The 21,464-nt window shown below is 40.2% G+C and overlaps 1 protein-coding gene across 1 annotated transcript; it reads right to left on the bottom strand.

Moving 5' to 3' along the window:
• Nucleotides 1–14,046: 14,046 nt before the first annotated feature.
• On the bottom strand, nt 14,047–18,518 carry LOC129815972 (acidic mammalian chitinase-like). Its single transcript, XM_055870178.1, has 10 exons — nt 18,494–18,518; nt 18,029–18,290; nt 17,768–17,824; nt 16,752–16,917; nt 16,455–16,579; nt 16,180–16,303; nt 15,111–15,293; nt 14,847–14,963; nt 14,514–14,646; nt 14,047–14,297 (listed from the first exon to the last, which is right to left on the bottom strand). Exons 1-10 carry the CDS (start codon nt 18,516–18,518, stop codon nt 14,047–14,049), a joined length of 1,443 nt encoding a protein of 480 aa, XP_055726153.1.
• Nucleotides 18,519–21,464: the final 2,946 nt, after the last annotated feature.

Raw genomic sequence — 21,464 nt, 5'->3', positions numbered from 1 at the left:
ACACTCCGAATTTTCTTAATACCAACATTTCTGAGACAAATGTCAAAGAGCATAGCAACACACTTGTTGAAACCATTTAGTAAATTTGTTTATACTCCCTTATCATACTGGCAACCTCCCCGCAGAATTACCCCTTAGTCCTGGCCATAGAGAGGCTTTTATTCTCTATTTTGGTTAGTCCAGGGTGTGACTAGGGTGGGCATTCTAGTTTCTTTAGTTCTATGTTTTGTATTTCTATGTTTTGGCCGGGTATGGTTCTCAATCAGGGACAGCTGTCTATCGTTGTCTCTGATTGGGAATCATACTTAGGCAGCCTTTTTTCCTTTGGTGTTTGTGGGTAGTTATCTTTGTTAGTGGCACTAAAGCCCTGTTAACTTCTTTGGGGTATCCCCCCTTCTTCTCAATTTCCGCCTAAAGACATACCCTAATCTAACTGCCTGTAGCTAAGGCCCAGAATCAAGTATATGCATATTCTTGGTATCATTTGAAAGGAAACACTCTGAATTTTGTGGAAATGTGAATTGAATGTAGGAGAATATAACACAATAGATCTGGTAGAAGAAAATACAAGGAAATAAACATACGTTTTCTGTTTTTTATTGTTGCTGCATCATCTTTCAAATGGCCAAGAACAGCCAAACATACAGATAGGATGCTGTGGATGAATTGAATGAAGAACATAAGATGGCAACAGTAGCTGAGCAAAGTTTTAGACAGATAACTTCAAAAATGAGTGAGCTACATGATATTGAGCACGAAGTCACCCAGGTGTCCCACACAAATGTACCCAAATGTACCCAAGTGGCCAAATTGGTACAGTGATACATATGTAAGGAAAGAACTATATACAAAATACATAAATGCTATTCTAACACACCCCCAAAAAATAAATATATATAAATGAATTTCTTTGGGGAAAAAAAAAAATAATAATAAACAAACAAATAACAAGGGTAACTATTTACACATTTTCTATTTACAATATTGTGAAGACCATCAGTCCTCTACACAATATTGTGCTGCTCATGCCATGCCCCATAGTAGTCTCTTTCTGCTGTAAAGCAGAGGGTTACTGAACAAGTGGTGCAGGTGATGGGGCATTTCCCGTGACAAAGCGCACAACGACGTCTCCCTACTGTGCCCTTTTTGCCCTGAGTCACATTCATGCCTGCAGAGATGAATCTGGGCTGGTGAACAGCACTGGTTGGAGCAGAATGTGCTGCAGTGGACTTGCTATAGCTAGCAAGCTCCTGGATGAGCAGCTCCCTGAAGGCTAGCTGTGAGATGGGGGGCTGTCCACAGCTCTTGGCCATTTCCTTCTGGAGGATGAAGGAATTCACCACAGCAATGTCAATGAAATGATAGAAAATGTTTTGTACCATTTCATGGTCTTGTGAAAAACATTGTAGTATCCTATCAGCGCATCTGACAGGTCCACACCTCCCATGCTCTTGTTGTAGTCCTTGATGGCTGCAGGAATTGGGACATTTTTGCCCGGCACCATCCTTCAATGCCCCGGCACCATCCTTCACACGTCTGATGATATGATCTCCACTGAAGGACTTGTGGATACTGGAGCACATGACCACCTCTCTGGTATCCATCCACTTCACAAACAGCAGGCCATCTTCACGGATCCATCGCATGGTACCCCGCTCAGCCCGCTTAGGCATGTCGTTCACCTTGGTCTTTGGAAATCCCACCCTGTTGGTCCGAATGGTGCCACAAGCCCACACATCCAGCTTCCTCAGGTCTGCAAACAGGGTAGGGCTTGTGTAGAAGTTGTCCACAAAAAGTTTGTAGCCCTTCCCCAGCAGTTGAAAATCCAATAACTCCATAACGGAATCATAACTCAGTCCATTACCGGTAGCAAAACTGTTTTTTCCCTCATAAACAAAAAAATTGCAAGTGTAGGCACACACAGAATCAGCCAAAACAAACAGCTTGTAACCCCATTTGGTTGGTTTGTTACGCATGTATTGTTTGAGGCTGATTCTGGCCTTTGAGGCTACCATTCTCTCATGGATGGACAGGTTCTGGGCAGGCTGAAAATAAGTCTTGCAGGCATCAACGATGCTGGGGTAGAGAGGTTTTATTTTACAGAGCCTATCAAACCTTGGTGTGCCTCTTCTTGTCATTCTCCCCATCAACTTCTGGGTCACTGATGTGAAGCGCCCGTGAGATAGTCAGAAACCTTTTAGAAGACATGACAGTCATGGGGAAAGGCAGTTGATAGAGAGCTGATGTTTTCCAGTAGTCCCTTAGAGTTTTCAACTTCACCAGCCCCATGTAAATGACCATTGAAAAGTAGCAGAAAAGGTCTGACATGGAAATGGTCTTCCATGCCTCTTTCTTTCCTGCCTGCTTCTTAGCCCCATACTTATTGGTGTTCGCCACCAGGGAATCAACAACTGACGAGGTGAAAAACAGTTGAAAAAGTTGAAGGGGGCTGTACTTTGCAGTCATGTCTAGTTGAGGTCCTGGCTGCCCTTTCGGTCGAAAAACTGGTGGATTTGGTTCCACATCACCTTCTAACACAGAGTGCCAACGACCCTCTGGCCCTCTGTCTGCGGGTTTCTCTCTTCCCCACCTCCTCTTCTTTGTCACTGACTTCACAACTCTAGATGGCCGGGTAGGTGTGGAGCCGGAGACAGCGGGGGTCTGGCTGGATGAACCAGCTTCAAAGGGAGATGGACACCTAGACATTGGCGGCTCATAATCATAATCACTGCCGCTGTGAAAGATAAAAAAATCAGTAACAATACTTTCACGTATGAGTCCTGTATCAACACGTAAAATAAACAGATATATATAGAGTACAGTGAACATAATCACTATGGTGAAGTGCTGTTCCATTCCATGTTTATGTAAAATAAATGTAAAATATATATCACACACATACAGTATTGCCAATGTGTACTTTACACATTTCATTACAGATTATATTTTTATACATTGCAAAAAAACAACAACAAAAAAAATAAATCTCAAATGAATATTATTTCATATTAATTTCAAACAATGACATTAGCATTAGAACTTACCAATCCAGCATGGCATCCTTGCATGTATTGCATGAACATGTATTCCGCCTGGGAGTCAAAACTAGCTTCACTAAAAGATTCATCTTTCTGAAGAAACTCTGTCTCGCTGTCTCTATCAATTTCCTCTATAATTTGGGTTAAATTTGTATACCTAGACTTTGTTTTAGCTTTTCCTGATTTATTCGCCATAATTTAAATATATAAACTTGTTGAAAATGCTGTTGAATATGTACTGCTATAAGTAACACTCGTGGCTCCGTCAAGTAGGATTTGCAATGGCGAATGAACCTCTTTTACGCCAGAGTTTACGACAAAGGCTGGTCTTCAAACGTATAACCATTACATATTGCCGTTTACCTCAGCTCATTGGCTATCTTCCAAGCTAGATTTCAAGATGATCAGTGGTCATTGGGCCAAAATACAGTCAATCAACGATAGACCGGTCCTACCTTTGGTGCGTAATGAGGTAATTGATTGGTGTCTTCAAATCGGTTTGCTTCAGTCAATACGTCCCGGGAAAAGAACCATCATGTATGGTTGTGTTAGTAACAACCAGAGGATTGCAATAAAACCAACCATGACTGGATAAACGTTTGTTTAGTGCGTGTAATTACCACGAATGCTTCGTCCAAAGTTGAATGAGACAGAAATCACGACGCAGCCGGTTTACAAATGTTTTGTGTTAGGCTATAAAAATGGATTTTATCAAACAAAACGAACATTCACTGTGTAGTTAGGACACTTGGCATTGCCACCAGAGGAAGATCTTCAATGGTAAGCGATTTATTTTATTGTTATTTCTGACTTTCGTGACGCTAATGCTTGGTTGGAAAATGCTAGTAATACGGACGTTAGCGTCTCACCTACCCTAGAGAAGTTTAGCATCACGGTCATTTCTTTGTTTTTTTGTTTTGTTGGCGACATTTTTCATAAATAAAGTAAAATGTACGCTCACCACGCTGCGCCTTGGTCTCCTTGCGACGACGGCCATGACATTAGGGAGTAATCCCGACCGTACAGCAGGACCAATCTGGTGAGATTTGTCAAACAAGGCAAAAACAAAACAAACAACACAGCAACAGCAATACATTTCTTCATATAAACTAGAGGTGGGAAAACCTTTTTTATTTTATAGGCAGACATGTGAAGGAACAAATGTGCATATTTACCAAAGGGCCCCAGGTAATTAAAAACAACAACACTGCCTGCTAAATCAAAAATAACCAAATTAGAATTACAACTCTAGGTTTCCATAAGGAAATAATTGTATCCCATAAAGTAATAGTAAAATAGACTAGAGACAGGTGTCCCTCATTCTATCTCTCCTTCTAATGTTCCAAATCGCACACAGGACTATTACTAAATTATAAACTTCTTCCTAATTATTAGTGTTTGCTAAGCCCATTTGAGGAAGTCAGAACAAAGGTCATTCAACCCCATTAAGTTTTTTCTTTCCCTTTTCTTTCCATGCACCTCAGAAACCATTTAAAACATTTCAAATATTTCCATCATTCTGCATACCCATTTTACAAATTTTAAACCAAATGTAAAAAGACCCCACACAATATATCAAACACGGTTTAAACACCACCTAACAAATATTCATAGCCAGTGGGTTGTGTGTACGTGCCAGTGAGTGTGTGGTAAAACGTAGGGCAAAAACAAACAAAGAAACAGCCAGGTCTTACTTATCTGGGAGCTCCCTCTATGGCCGGATCCGTACACCTTTATACTTTATAAAACTGCAGAATTTCACTAACTGCTCTCTCAAGGCAATAATCTCCGGAAACATTTGAAAGGGAGAGAAAATAAACATTTAGTTAGTTGTCACTTTGCTAAATCTTAATCAGTCCAAACAACTCTTACTTTCTTATTAACTTACTTTACCAGATGAAGAAAAAGTTTTAAATTACAGTCAAACAAACATGATAACTTCTGTCACACAGGGAGGCCACCGTCCTCCCTCTCATTAACCGTTTTTGTCTAAAATGTAAAAGGTATTTTAGGTTTGGCCACCCACTGCTGGCGCCTGACACAGTTGCTTTTTCAAAACTCTACAAACAAAAACTCACAATACTTCTATTCAGAATAAGACATAAAATGTCTCACGAGATTAAAACCCCTAGGGTTTTCCTGTGTTTGGTCAGGCCCAAAACCGCATTGTTCCTACTCGATCACGTGTAATGTGCTTCATGACTTCCGAAATCAAAAACCCCCAAATATGTTATATCTTGCTTCGCTGGTTGTACTTTCCCATATGATGTTTGTGACCCTGCTCTGCCAAATAATTTACTAATGTGGTGATGTCTGGCATATGAGATATCTACTGCAGCCCTCATCCTCCACATATAACACCCATTCAGCCAGTCACATTCTGTTAATGGTGCCCAAAGCACACACATCCCTGGGTCGCTCGTCTTTTCAGTTTGCTGCAGCTAGTGAATGGAACGAGCTGCAAAAAACACTCAAACTGGACATTTCTTCATTCAAAGACTCAATCATGGACACTCTTATTCATCTCAATGCATTCTCAGTCTAAATTAGTTTCAATGTCTTTTTACGCCAATAACAAATTTACTACATACTGTACCAACCCTCAAATTTACATCCTTAGCGATTGTTTCAATGCGGTGTGATTCAAAGCTGGACGAATTTACAAAGCATCCGAATTAAAAATGTCCATTGAGAACGCACAACAACTATACCATTTAGCTAAGCTAAGAATGAAGTGAATAATCAAGTCAATAACCATTGGGTAGTTAGATAGCATATACAGTTGAAGTCGGAAGTTTACATTCACCTTAGCCAAATGCATTTAAACTCAGTTTCACAATTGCTGACATTTAATCCTAGTAAAAATTCCCTGTTTTACGTCAGTTAGGATCACCACTTTATTTTAAGAATGTGAAATGTCAGAATAATAGTAGAGACAATGATTTATTTCAGATTGGATTTCTTTCATCACATTCCTAGTGGGTCAGAAGTTTAAATTCTACATTCTCAATTTACTTCACAAATAGTATGGTTAGTGTGGTTATACTGAGTACATCTACTAATCTTGGTTTTATTGGTTCTTCTTTTTTGTTGATAGAACACTGACATCAAAACGCTGGTGTATTGAGCTTTTGATTTTTCTTTTATGTCATTGTGCCAATTCACAATAGCATCTCTGAATTCTTTATTAGATTGGAATTTTCCATCAGCAGGGAAATGCTACCCAATGATATCCTTGATTAGATTTTCCCATATTCGAGCGAAACTGGTAGAATGCTGTTGTGCTTCTTTTAGTGCCTCTATGGCTTTGCTATTGTTTACCTCTTCTATGATGTTTATTTCTACCCCTCTCTCAACGGAGCCAGAATTTAGATTTCCTCACTCAGGATTTGTTACATATGCCAATTAAGTGTGTGTGTGTGTGTGTGTGTGTGTGTGTGTGTGTGTGTGTGTGTGTGTGTGTGTGTGTGTGTGTGTGTGTGTGTGTGTGTGTGTGTGTGTGTGTGTGTGTGTGTGTGTGTGTGAGAGAAAGTTCCATAATTCTCTCTATGTCCATTTAGAAAGTTTCCTAAAGTGGCCTGTCTTGTAAAAATGTGTAAGTAAGTCATGATGCGATGAATGACAACATGTGCCAGTTTTGCTTTTCTTTCCTCTTATTAAATGTGATGCAACTGAAGACAACGCAGCTCAATTTTATCTTGTAGGTGAATATTTGCCATATTATTATTTCTCTCTCTCATTATAGAGACCTCTCTAGTCACTTTGAACATCATAATCTTGCATTGACACTGCCTTCTCACAAGGGAATTACTGCAGCAGGTCGTGACAGTATTGTTTATTGTTATTCTTAAAATTCTAATTCTATATTGCTCCAAATATGTGCTCACCCCATGCTCCATAACGTTGTCATAGCAAATATTAATGTTACCAATCAGCAACTTCACCGTAAATCCAGCTGCATATTGAACGTTGAGCTTGCTGAAAGGCTAGGCTCTTTGACAATGACAAGGAGTGGAATGTTAGCTAAAGAGATTGGTACTCAGGCTACTGTGCTGTACATTTCCACAACTGTGTCCCAGAGTTCATTTACAAGCTCCTTGGTGCTCATTGTTGAGTGTTTGCTTTGCAATTCACTATTCCGTAGAGGGAACCAACAGGAACTGCTGAATGTATGCTGAAATTATGCGAATCACTACAATTTAACACAGGTGGAGGCCAACTAACCTGGATTGTGATTGTTCAAGGCAATTGGTTAAACCTAAACTAATTTAGGATTTCTATTACAAGGGGGGTGGACACTTATCCAACCAAGTCATTTCAGTCTTTATTAGGTGTGTATTCAAAGCAATGCACAACTCTAGATTTCTTACATACTGATATTATTCTTTGATTTATTCTCCTCGCTCTATCGCTTAAATTACTTCAACTATTGACATGAAACCAACTTCCAAATGTGTAGACTGCCCCAACGTAGACTGCTTGAGAAAATCATTAGGATATTATTTGTTTTGTACCACAACAATATTTAAATGAGATCCCTAAAAGAGCCCCCAAAGCATTTCAATAGCAATAAAAGTACCTTAGACTTACATGGGGAAAACTTTGACATTTTTGGGCGTGTATCTACTCCTACACCATTTAAAATTGTCCTACTCCTTTGCCAATTATGCTATAAGACCAACTTTAAAACAATAAAGCTATCCTAACTTCAAATTCAACTTTAACTATAAACATTTGCATAAAATAAATCACCAATAGTAACTCTTGAACCGTTCAATCTCGAGACACCAAACCAACTTTATTATGTTCAGTCTATCATAACTTCAAATTCTTAACCTTTATCAACTATAATTATATAAATGTGCATGAATTTGTATAAAATAACCAAACAACAGCAACTCTTGAACCATTCAAACTAGAGACAACAAATCAACTTTCACATGTTCAGGCTATCCTAACTTCAAATTCTTAAAAACTTGTATCAACTATAACAATACAAATGTACATACATTTTCATAAATAACTCACCAACAGTAACTGTTGAACCGTTCAGGCTAGAGACACCGAACCAACTTTCTCATGTTCAGTCTTTCATAACTTCAAATTCTTAAAAAATTTCATCAACTATAATTATATACATTAGCATAGATTAGCGTAAAATAACCAAACAACAGTAACTATTGAACTGTTTAAGTTAGAGACACCAAACAAACTTTCACGTGTTCAGGCTATCCAAAATTATTTAAAACTTTTATCAACTAAAACAATACAAATGTACATGCATAAATAACTCACCCACAGTAACTCCTGAACCGTTCAAGCTAGAGGCACCAAATCAACTTTCTCATGTTCAGTCTATCCTAACTTCACATTCTTAAAAACGTTTATAAATTATAACTATACACATTTATACACATGTGCATAAAATAACTCGCCAACAGTAACTATTGAACTGTTCAAGCTAGAGACACCAATCCAACTTTCTCATGTTCCCTCTGAGCATGGTGAAGTTATTAATTACACTTTGGATGGTGTATCAATACACACATTCACTACAAATATACAGGTGTCCTTCCTTACACAGTTGCCAGAGAGGAAGGAAACCGCTCAGGGATTTCACCATGAGGCCAATGGTGACTTTAAAACAGTTACAGAGTTTAATGGCTGTGATAGGAGATAACTGAGGATGGATCAATAACATTGTAGTTACTCCACAATACTAATCTAATTGGAAGAGTGAAAAAAAGGAAGCCTGTACGGAATAAAAATATGCCAAAACATGAATCCTACTTGCAACAAGGCACTCAAGTAATACTGCAAAAAATGTGGCAAAGTATTTCTATTTTTGTCCTGAATACAGTTTTATGTTTGGTACAAATCCAAATCAACAAATGACTGAGTACCACTCTCCATATTTTCAAGCATAGTAATGGCTGCATCATGTTATGGGTATGCTTGTAATTGTTAAGCATTTCTGAGTTTTTCAGGATAAAAATTAAAGCTAAGTGTAACAGATGTATAATGTACTCTCCATGCGTTGTGTTTTGTCAAAATAAATCACTTCGGGCAGTGGTCCCAGTTGAGCATAATTTATTTCTGTTGTTAAATGGGAAACAGCACGTTAATTGTGCAGAGCTTAACAGTATTGATGGCTGTCGATGGCAAAATCCCTTGCATCACATTTTCCTACTGGGCGAACAAAATACAAAAATACAATACAAAATATAACATGTGTAAATACCTTTTGTTAAATGGGAAACAGCACGTTAGTTGTGCAGGGTTTAACAGTATTGATGGCTGTCGATGGCAAAATCTGTAGCATGAAGACAACTGTGTTAGCAGTGGCTTATGTGACCATGACATCGGTGTATGCTAGCTAACACACTTATTTACAGCAATCATATGCCAAAGCAAATCCCAGAAAGCCCCTCAATCCCTAACAGGTACCATATACCCACACATGTATAAATCAGTAACGTACAGCAAACTTGTACACATTGTAAAATAGAAAATAGAAAACAGTATTCAGAACGTGACCTACCCCTTGCATCACATTTTTCTACTGGGAAGACCTGACATTCGCGATCTCCCCCTATCTGCAAGCGGGGCCAATCACAACACACCTTATTGTCATCAGAGTTGAACTAACCAATAAGAATGCTTGAACATTAAATACACATTTCTTTAGAGGCAAGTGGAAACATAACCAACCCTGTTACATAAGCACAGGCAAAATCCTAGAGGATAAGGGTTCAGTCTGCTTTCCACCAGACACTGGGAGATTATTCACCTTTCAGCAGGACAATAACCTAAAACACAAGGACAAATCTGCACTACAGTTACTTACCAAGGAGATAGTGAATGTTCCTGAGTGGATGAGTTAAATGTTTTGCTTAAATATAATTGAAAATGTATGGCAAGACCAGGAAATGGTTGTTGAGCATTGATCAACAACCAATTTGACAGAGTTTCAACAATTTTGAAAAGAATAATGGCAAATGTGGAATCCAGTGGTGGAAAGCTCTTAGAGACTTACCCAGAAAGCATCACAGCTATAATCACAGCCAAAGGTGCTTATACAAAGTATTGACTCAGGGGTGTGAATACTTAGGTAAATTATATTTCTGTATTTCATTTTCAATAAATTTGTAAACATTTCTAAAAACATGTTTTCACTATGTCATTATTGGGTATTGGGTATTGTGTAGATGGGCGAGAAAAAATATATTTAATCCATTTTGAATTCAGGCTGTAACACAACAAAATGTGGAAAAAAATCAGGGGGTATGAATACTGAACATTGGCATAAATTAGCATGACAAAACTCACCAATAGTAACTCTTGAAGCGTTCAAGCTAGAGACACCAAACCCACTTTTCCAATGAGCACTTTTTTTCTCTCAAATACTTCATTACAGTTGTTGGTCAATTAGCTAGCAATATTAGCCCTCCATGTGCTCGCCAGAGGTAGCCTGACTGCCATTAGGTCCCGAGATGAGATCCTCAGACCCCTTGTGAGACCATATGCTGACACATGCACATTTGTGGCCTGCTGGAGGTCATTTTGCAGGGCGCTGGCAGTGCACCTCCTTGCACTAAGGCGGAGGTAGCGGTCCTGCTGCTGGGTTGTTGCTCCACGTCTCCTGATGTACTGGCCTGTCTCCTGGTAGCGCCTGCATGCTCTGGACACTACGCTGACAGACACAGCAAACCTTTTTGCCACAATTCGCATTGATGTGCCATCCTGGATGAACTGCACTACCTGAGCCACTTGTGTGGGTTGTAGACGCCGTCTCATGCTACCACTAGAGTGAGAGCACCGCCAGCATTCAAAAGTGACCAAAACATCAGCCAGGAAGCATAGGAAGGAACTGAGAAGTGGTCTGTGGTCACCACCTGCAGAATCACTCCTGTTTTGGGGGGTGTCTTGCTAATTGCCTATAATTTCCACCTTTTGTCTATTCCATTTGCACAACAGCATGTGAAATTTATTGTCAATCAGTGTTGCTTCCTAAGTGGACAGTTTGATTTCACAGAAGTGTGATTGACTTGGAGTTACATTGTGTTGTTTAAGTGTTCCCTTTATTTTTTTGAGCAGTGTATTTAGTCTAATCAACATGAGCTAAATATTATGTGGCTGTACATGTTTCTGATTTCTGTGTGTGTGTGTGTGTGTGTGTGTGTGTGTGTGTGTGTGTGTGTGTGTGTGTGTGTGTGTGTGTGTGTGTGTGTGTGTGTGTGTGTGTGTGTGTGTGTGTGTGTGTGTGTGTGTGTGTGTGTGCATTTGTGCAAGTAGAAAAAAACATGTTGACTCGCCCTACTTGTAGAGAAACGCCAAAGCCCTTTTCCTCTTTCATGTTGATGAAACAGTCTATGACTCTGTGTTACGTTCCCCAGTTTCTGTGTTGTTGTGGGTTTGTATGTGTGTGTGTATTTCAGGAAATGGAACCCTGGATTCCTCAAGCAGCTGATTGGTCGGCCCCATCGCTGATTGAAGCTCTGACCCTCCCTCTCGTCATGGGAAACAGCTGTCTCTTCAATTACCAACTGTTTCTCCATCTTGATAAAAGCCAGTGTTCCTTTGTCAGAAAGAGAGCTTCTTTGTATGTCCTGTGTTGGTTGTTGGTCAGTAAAAGTTTTGTTGAAATTATTTTGTAGCCGCTCCTGCAGAGATATGCGTATGCCAATTGGACTTAGTGTTTATGATTATTTAAATTGTTCACTTAAAGTATTGGTGAATTATTATTTTTCATTTGTTCCTGGGGGGGAAGGGGAACGCACCTTTGGATTGTTTAGGCAAGAGGCCTGCGGGCATACATAACCCGTAGCATTTACTCTGTCTATGCCCAATAGATAAGACCTGGGCGGACCACCTCCTGTATTTTGGTTAGTGCGCCAGGTGGTGCTAAAGATTAGGTAAGACGTGGGAAGGCAGGTAATATAGGAGAGGGAACACTTTTACTTTCTTTGCTTTGGTTCCGTCCAGCCCCTATTCCCCACATTGCCGTGTTTAGGAATAATAAATAACCTGCAAACTGTATTTTTCTCTGCCTTGGTTGTCTTTCCCCGCACCTACGATCACATACTTTTTTCACTCCATGGGGAGTTGACATGTAGCAGGGTGTTGCGCTCCCTCCTCCAAGAGGCGTACGTAACACTCTGTCATACAGTACATGCTTTTAAATTGTGGTGTCCTAGGCTACCTGGCTAAAATGCTTGCTCGCTACCCTAACTTCCTTTCATTAAGATTAGTCTACTACATCTACCTCCATATTGAATGTCCATCATCTCACTCCAATGTGTGAATATATAGTTGGATCAGAATCGCATTTGAAATCATTGCCATTATGGAGAATTAAGTGAAACCAATTTTAGCTAGCTAGTTAGCCACCGGAGGACAACAACACAACGAGACGTAACAATTGACGTTTTTTTCTGTCAACGACGTTTTGCTCTCGATGTGATGGGACTGAGGTGAAGCCAAATCCAAACTGGCTTCCCATTCACAGTTGAGCTCACTCAGTTTCGCTCAACGCTGATTGGCTATTATTTTATACTTTTTTTTATCAAGGGAGACCAAATGGTCACTGGCTTACCTTGCATTCAATGCTAGGAGTGACAATATTGTCATAATCTTTTTGACCAGACATCATCAGATAGATGGCGTACACATACAGAGACAAAGGGGTGCTGTTTCACTCACTCGGATGCTTTTTCCAGTGAGATACATTCAGTCTCTTGTGAATTGAAGGAAAATGATGAAACACAGAGAGATGAAAGATATTGTTGTGTATATTTTTTTTCATATTTTCTTGATTTAGATTTTTTTGGGGGGAAGCCTTACTTCCCTCGACATCTATGAATATACGCCACTGCAAACCCTGCATCGTGTTGGGTAGCAGGATCCTTGTAATCCCCATGTCACTTCCTTAGATCAGGCCTATGGCTACTGGACTATGCTGTCAGCCCGACTGCTCCTCACCTAGCTACTGGCTGGTGTTCATATACTGTCCTATACAGATTAACCTGACCTACTACAATGCCATGATGTCTGTCAGTTCAAAAAAAATTGTGAAATGAGGAATATTAAGCTGCCATTTATTTATTTATTAAGGTTTTCTTTTGTGTTTTGTGCTAAATTGCTGTGTATATGTGTGTTTGAGAGACGGGATTGGTTTTAAAAATAATCTCTGTTGGATGTTTTTCATTAATGTTTTGGTTATATGAGGAATTTCAACGTTTGTTTTGTACTATATCTAATTTGCAGCCCCATTCCCAAAGATAGTGGATGTGTATTTAAACACCCTTCTATTTAACTTAAATGTGTTTTCCACATGTTTTCACTCCCCTTTCACATTGTCTTGTGCCAGTAGCAATATAGGCTCCTGTGTTGTGAATTCTATGTTTTTTTGATTTCTATATGTTTTTTGTATTACTAAACCCCAGTAATAATAATACTGTATTGTATTACTGGTATATTTTCACCTTCCATTGGATGAGGAGTCAGTTAATAAAGGGGGAAAGATACGGATAGTCAAATAGAATAGAGAAAATATAGTTAAATGGCTTTGGGTTTGTAGAAGTATCGCAATACAAAGGTGCAATGTTAATAAAGGTAGCCTCAAGGTAATATATGTTGTAGGGGTAAGAATGAAAAGTCTTAAAAACCATGTCAAACACAGGGAAAATACAACAAGATAAAGCAGGAAAAAAATGTTTTATTCATATGCTTCTAAAGTAAAATGCACATTCAAATCAACCAATTTCCACTACTACTAAACTAAGTGCAAGACTCAACTGAATGCATCTCAGTTGTCTACAGAAATAATTCTTCCACAAAACCTTTTTTTCACCACAGTAACACTTGAAGTTGATAAATACAAAGTTGGTGTTAGCTTTAGCATTAACGATGCTAATGGACCCCAGGAAGAATAGCTGTTTTTTCTTCAATAGCTAATGGGGATCCGAATTAAAATCATAAATCATAAATTCATTCCCTCACAACACGCTCAAGGCCACACACAGCACTTGCAGCTATCGTTGAAGACGGTGCCGCTGCCGCATTTGCTGAGGTTAGTGATGCCACCAGCGCACATGTAGAAGGAGCTGTTGTCCTCTGGGTTGGCGTAGATGCCATCAGGCTTGCCGTTGCAGAAGCCGGTCCCAGGGGCGTGGGTGGTGGGGCGTGTGGTGGTGGTGGGGCGTGTGGTGGTGACTGAGCCAGGTTTGGGGGTGGTGGTAGGGGGAAGAGGGGGCAGCTCTGGATGGGAGGAAAGAGAAAAGGAGAGAGGGTTTTACCATGAGGGACAGAGCTGAGGTGATGAAACGTCTGGACATTATTTCATCTGACTGCATTTATCATAGTGGCCCCCTCCACAGTGGGATAATCTGGTACAGTAGTTGGTTCACTTCAGATTACACTTTAGTTAAGTTTTGTATTGTCAAGTTTGTTCCTTCACTGAAATGGCAGACTTACCAATGTCAAGAAGGTTGCGCAGATGTCCCAGCAGAGGGTGGTTACCCTCGGCGCAGAACTGGTTGGCAAAGTCATCAAGATCCAGGGCCCACACGAAGGCACCGCCAAACTTGTTGTCCTTCATGTAGCGGACCTGTGGGATTGAATGAGGACAGAGAACGGTAGAGAGACAAAGACAGAGAGAGAAAGGGTATATATTTAGAGGCTATGTCACTCAATTTTTCACAAAGCTTAGGTATCGTACCAGATATTTTGTTTACCACTTTAATGACTGGGCAATAATGTCTTATTTTTCTAAATTAGTATCATGGTAAATGTTGAGTTGAAAATGACCTTGGTCTCGTAGCTCTGCCTGTTGTCAAATCCAACCCACTCATTGCCCTTGTAGGCATAAGGAACCATCTGGTCTGCAATCATCTCAACTGTTGTGCCCTTCACAAAGGTGCAGATCTGAACAAAGCACATGAAACGGGAGATTGTTTTGTGAAATCATCATGCAAATGAAATCCTTCTTGAAATAACAATGAAAAACAAATATTAAACTTTGTTTAACATTTTGGTCCTGAGTTTTTGAATGTTTTGGCCCCCAGCTTTCACCTCATAGTAGGCCCAGAAGCCGGCCTCGCGGGTGTAGGGCCCGGCGGAGGCGGGGCCACTAGCTGGTGCTCCAACACTGCTGTCAGATGATGTCAGGCGGAAGGTACGACCATAAGAGGCGAAGCCCATGTTCAGCTTCTCCACTGGGGTGCCATTGTCTCTCCAGTACTTCATGGCGTAGTCCTGAGAGAGAAAGAGAGGGGTGGTGGGATGGAGGGGGGGATGGGGAGAGAGGTGAGAAATAGCAAGTTCCTCAGCAGTGCTAGGGCATTTATTGTTGTTGAACAGGGATGGGTAAATTTGATGGGGGTGGGGGCCACAAATAAACGGAACTCATCATTAGGGGCCGCAGTGGCTCGTGGGTCTGCGTACTCACATCCATACCCCGCCACCTTGTGAGCAAAACATTTTAGCGGCCCCCCTCGTGACAGAAAAGAGAAAACATTTCCTGCAATTCTGCTCATCTTGCCATGGGGTGGAGATAAAAATGTGAAGTTGTACAGCTAATTTCCTGAAATTCTACACATTTTCCAAAAAAGGTGGAGGCAAATGTTTGCAGTGTTTAATATGATAACTGATGATCACTGGGCCCCACCCCGGTCGGTAATTCGACCATGATTACTACAAGTTTAGATAGCTGACCGCTAGACTAACTTACCAATGTATAACAAATGTATCTGACATGGGCTAATTAAGGGATTGCTGATGCACAACCAAACTTCAAAATTGCACCTCGTGTATTCTAAGACCCTGACTGAGTCCCCCCCCCCCCAAAAAAAAATTATGGGGGCCGCAATGTCCCATCCCTGTTGTAGAATAACACTCAAAAGTAAAGTGGCACTATGGTGTTTCTTTATCATCGTAGCAAATGTCATAATTATACCATAATAAGTAAATGTCATCGGTAAAGCTGTATGATGTATGAAACCAATTTGTCTTCATGAAGATGGTTGGAATGAGAAGGGTTTTAAACTTACTACTTTCTTCCTTCTATAGGTTTAGTCACTACAAAAGTATTATTATACACACTGCTAAACATTCTGTCAGTTTGTGTGGAATCTTTCCTTACAGTGTTGAAGAAGATAAGGTCTCCCTTGTCATGAGCACCACGGTAGAGTGGGCTGTTGTGTCCAGTGAATTTCTCCCAAGTTCCGTGGAAGTCATAGGTCATCACGTTGATGAAGTCTAGAGACCTGGAGATACACACACAAGCAGACACGTAAACTATAGCTATTGAGATCAGAAATAGCACCTGGAAGCTGTTTCTAAAGATCCAGAGCTCACTATAAAAACTGATGGAACACTGCTGGAAACATTCATATTCAAAATGGCCTCTAGACTCACTTGGCGATCTCAGCAATCTCATATCCAGCGTCGATGGTTCCCTTTCCAGCGGACACGGCAGCAGTCAGCATGAGCTGGGCATTGCCGGTGGACTTGGCCTCAGCTGCGTAGGCAACCACGAGCTCCTGTAAAACGTACAAACACAATGCATCATGGGTCAGAAAGGGAAAATATATGAATAGGATGCACCCAGTTTTCGTAAAGCTCTTTGAATGCTTGGAAAAGCATAAATAAATCCAAACCATTATCTACATTGTTTCCATTGACTAATAACTGTAGTGGAGGTGCCACACCCACCTGGCACAACAGAGTGAACCTCTTCTTGTCCTCTGGGGGGCTCCCTCGGGCTCCAGGGTACTCCCAGTCCAGGTCCAGCCCGTCAAAGCCATGAGTCCTCAGGAAGCTGATGGATGACTGGATGAATGTATTACGGTTGGCAGCATTGCTCACCATGATGGAAAACCTGAGGTGAGGAAGAAAGTTTTTTCATAAGGCTGTATTACAATACACCATATAGTTTCTAAATACAACCTACTACTGTTCTACTTCCACAGATATATTACTAGCTAATCTCTCATGGACCAACTAAGTAAACTTGTAAATTGAGCATCTGACAGAACTAGGTGAGATTTTCATTCTGGGTTAACTCAGTTTACTACTAGAACACCATTATGGAACACCTAAGAGAAGATCAAGGTTTTATCACAGTGCCTTAATATAATACACTACGGTTGCTAAGGTGTGCTAAAAGTAAATTAGTACAGATATCAGTAGTCATATAGTACTGATAGTCATGATGAAAGTTATCTTGACAACACAAACGTGTAACATTGTCCTTTGTCAAAAGCACTTTGAACAGCATATTATCTTCACTTTGCTTGTAAAACATGATCGTTGTGTGATTTCAGGTCCCCTAGTATAGTTAACATACATCCAGACAACCTAAATTCAGCTATTTCACACATGTACACGTGTGTATTAATATGTATGTGTGAATTGGAAATGTATTTTTTGCATATTCCAACTCTTCTTGAAACAACCTCAGGGAGTGGGGTGACAGCCAGGGTCTGCCATTATTAACAGCAACCCTGGTGCAATTAGAGAAGTGCCTTGCCCAAGGGCACATCGAGAGATATTGAATCTTGTTGGCTTGGGGATTCGAAATAGCAACCCTTCGGTTTGCTGCCCTTTCCGCCAAACACTACAATACTGTAGGTACAGTTGAAGATGTACTCTAAAACTAAGTATGGTTGTTTAAGCCAAATGTATGGTGTGTTTCATAGCCCTGTGGCATGACTAAGGAAGGTACTTACTGGGAAGAACCAAAGTTCCATCCTCCGACAGCCAGCAGAGTCTTAAGATGAGGGTTCCTGCAGAGAAACGGGAAAGAATGGCGGGTTTGAGATCATTCAGCAATTTTGGATATAAGTAGATTGAAAAATCTAAGTGGCTGCTAAAAACTAGCCCCAGTTCAGAGAAATGAATAACAACACCAATGAAATATCCTGGACAATTGGGAAACTAAGTTCCTCATTCAACACCAACACTAATAAGTTGTGAAGCGAGCCACTTACTTGGTCTTCAAGGCGTTGAAAGACTTGTAGAGGACGTCATCGTTCCACTCGTAGGTGACCAGCTCGTTGCGGCTGTTGAGGATGGAGAAAGCGTAGATCAGGTGAGTGCACAGGTGGGGGTCCACGTTCTCGGGCTTGTACTTCCCTTTGTCTGGTCTGTACTGAGACCAGTTGGTGAAGTAGCACACCATCTTGGGAGAGGCTGCAGCTGTGGTGGACACTGAGGTGGAATCACCCAACTGGCACAGCACCAGGCACAAGCCTAGAGAGAGAGAGAGAGAGAGAGAGAGCAAAAACTTTTATCTGCACTGATGTGATAGTGCAGTTTTGAAAGGCAAAGCAAATGCCTGTGTAAATTGCCAAAAAACGTTTTGTCAAAGCATATCCTTTTATTAGACGACAAAGGGCAGTGATTGTGCCTGATGTAAACTATGGAGTCGTAGTGGATGAGTTGTATGTAGTCACCTGCTAAGATTGTCAGCTTAGACATCTTGACTTCTGTTTGATACAAGACAGAGAGAGAGAGACAGAGATTCATCAATTAATCTTGAATCTGATATTAATGATTACAGTTGGTATTTACAGTGGGTTATGCCAGCATGGAACTGATGCAAGGTGTCAAACATTTACCTGCTCACTACATCACAACAATAAATTACCCACCACTAATAGCTATCTCCCCATTAAATAATTAAACCTGACCAACTGTACTGTGCATGGTACTGTCCTAAACAACATGTCCTACACTATTGAAATTATAGCATTACATGTGTTCATTCACTGACTCTCCTTAATAAATTTAGATACTTAGAATCTTTAGTAAATTAATTTAGCAATAGCATTAAAAGCAACAGTGTCTAGCAACTAAAACAAGATAGCAGCTAACATCAAAGGTTTTTTCATTCAATTACACAATGAATCATTGGTCAAAATATGACGGAATAAACTGTCAGCTCTCAGAGTTTCCTTCCAAGCTTACCTTGGGAATTTCAACGATGAAAGAACCAGTGATGAGAAGTTTAGTCTGTCCTTTTATATTGTTTATGTGACCAAATGGGAGGGGGGTTAATAAAAGTATTGCAATACAATCAGATAAGATATGTACAGAATGGTCTGGATTGGGTGGAGATGTATTTATGACAGGCGCATGCCAGGTAATGTACAGTACTCAGCTGAGAAAGGCAAAACAAGAGAGATAAGACACAGTGCTTATAGAAAGTACACTGCCTTGAACTTTTTTTCAAATATTGCTGTGTCATCAGCCACGTTTACAGTGCACAGTATTCCGGATAGTAGCTTATACTCTCACGAGTATCCCTGTAACCATGAATAAACAAAATATTCCTAATTTAAGATTATATGGGTTAAATGGAATGGTAACTGAAATCTGGACACTGACCGTAGTCCTATAACCTCTCACATGTAGCCTAATAAAATAGGAATTATTGCAGACATGCAATTGTTGCAGGAAAATGATATAACACATGTTAATTTTGTCCCTGGAACAGAAGTGGAGAAATATGATTACTTTCTTTAACTTCTTATGGCTGGGGGCAGTATTGAGTAGCTTGGGTGAAAAGGTGCCCAGAGTAAACTGCCTGCTACTCAGGCTCAGAGGCTAAGATATGCATATTATGAGTAGGATATAAAACACTCTGAAGTTTCTAAAACTGTTTGAATGATGTCTGTGAGAATAACAGAACTCATATCACAGGCAAAAACCTGAGAAAAAATCCAACCAGGAAGTGGGAAATCTGAGGTTTGTAGGTTTGCCTATCCAATATACAGTGGGATATTGGTCATTTTGCACTTCCTAAGGCTCCCACTAGATGTCAACAGTCTTTAGAACCTTGTTTGATGCTTCTACTGTGAAGAATGAGGGAAGGAGAGCTCTTTGAGTCAGGTGTCTGGCACGAGCTGAACATGCGCACTCACGTGAGAGCGACCTGCTTTCCATCGCATTTCTGAAGACAAAGGAATTCTCCGGTTGAAATATTATTGAAGATTTGTGTTAAAAACATGCTAAAGATTGATTCTATACATCATTTGACATGTTTCTACGAACTGTAATGGAATTTTTTGACTTTTCGTCTGAGCTGCGCGTCATTATTGTGGATTACTGGACTGAACGCGCAAACAAAATGAAGGTATTTGGACATAAATGATGGACTATATCGAACAAAACAATTTTTTTTTGTGGAACTGGGATTCCTGGGAGTGCATTCTGATGAAGATCATCAAAGGTAAGTGAATATTTATAATGCTATTTCTGACTTCTGTTGACTCCACAACATGGCGGATATTTTTATGGCTTATTTGAGCTCTGAGCGCTGTACTCAGATTATAGCATGGTGTGCTTTTTCCGTAAAGTTTTTTTGAAATTTGACACAGCGGTTGCATTAAGGAGAAGTTTATCTAAAGTTCCATGTTTAATACTTGTATCTTTTATCAATGTTTATTATGAGTATTTCTGTGAATTGATGTGGCAGTCTGCAAAATCACCGGATATTTTGGAGGTAAAACTTTACTGAACATAACGCGCCAATGTAAATTAAGATTTTTGGATATAAATATGAAGTTTATCAAACAAAACATACATGTATTGTGTAACATGAAGTCCTATGAGTGTCATCTGATGAAGATCATCAAAGGTTAGTGATTAATTTTATCTCTATTTATGCTTTTTGTGACTCCTCTCTGGCTGGAAAAATGGCTGGGTTTTTCTGTGACTAGGTGCAGACCTAACATAATCGTTTGATGTGCTTTCGTCATAAAGTCTTTTTGAAATCGGACACTGTGGTGGGATTAACAACAAGTTTATCTATAAAATGGTGTAAAATACTTGTATGTCTGAGGAATTTAAATTATGAGATTTCTGTTGTTTTGAATTTGGCGCCATGCACTTTCACTGGCTGTTGTCATATCGATCCCGTTAACGGGATCTCAGCCGTAAGAAGTTTTAAGCAACTCTTGAGAACATTTTAATATGTGTGTAACAGTTATCTTTTACACTGCTATGCATGTCACGACTTCCGCCGAAGTTGGTTCCTCTCCTTGTTCGGGCGGCGTTCGGCGGTCGGCGTCGCCGGTCTTCTAGCCATCATCGATCCACTTTTCATTTTCCATTTGTTTTGTCTTGTCTTCCCACACACCTGGTTTCAATTCCATCATTACATGTTGTGTATTTAACCCTCTGTTCCCCCCCATGTCCTTGTCCGGAATTGTTTATTGTAAGTGCATGTGCACGTTTATCTAGTGTGCGACGGGTTTTGTACCCATTGATTGTTTGTTCTGATCCCGGTTGTTTTTATTATTAAACTGCTCCGTTGTAAACACAGTTTTTGCTCTCCTGCGCCTGACTTCTCTGCCACCAGTACTCCCCCCTTACAATGCACCAGACAGTATTTCTTATCAGAAACGTATAGGCTTCTTTCTA

Source organism: Salvelinus fontinalis, chromosome 18 (assembly GCF_029448725.1).
Source record: "Salvelinus fontinalis isolate EN_2023a chromosome 18, ASM2944872v1, whole genome shotgun sequence".
In the NCBI taxonomy this organism is placed as follows: domain Eukaryota; kingdom Metazoa; phylum Chordata; class Actinopteri; order Salmoniformes; family Salmonidae; genus Salvelinus; species Salvelinus fontinalis.
Note: the sequence above shows the minus strand (reverse complement) of the source record. Positions and strands in the feature narration are given on the sequence as shown.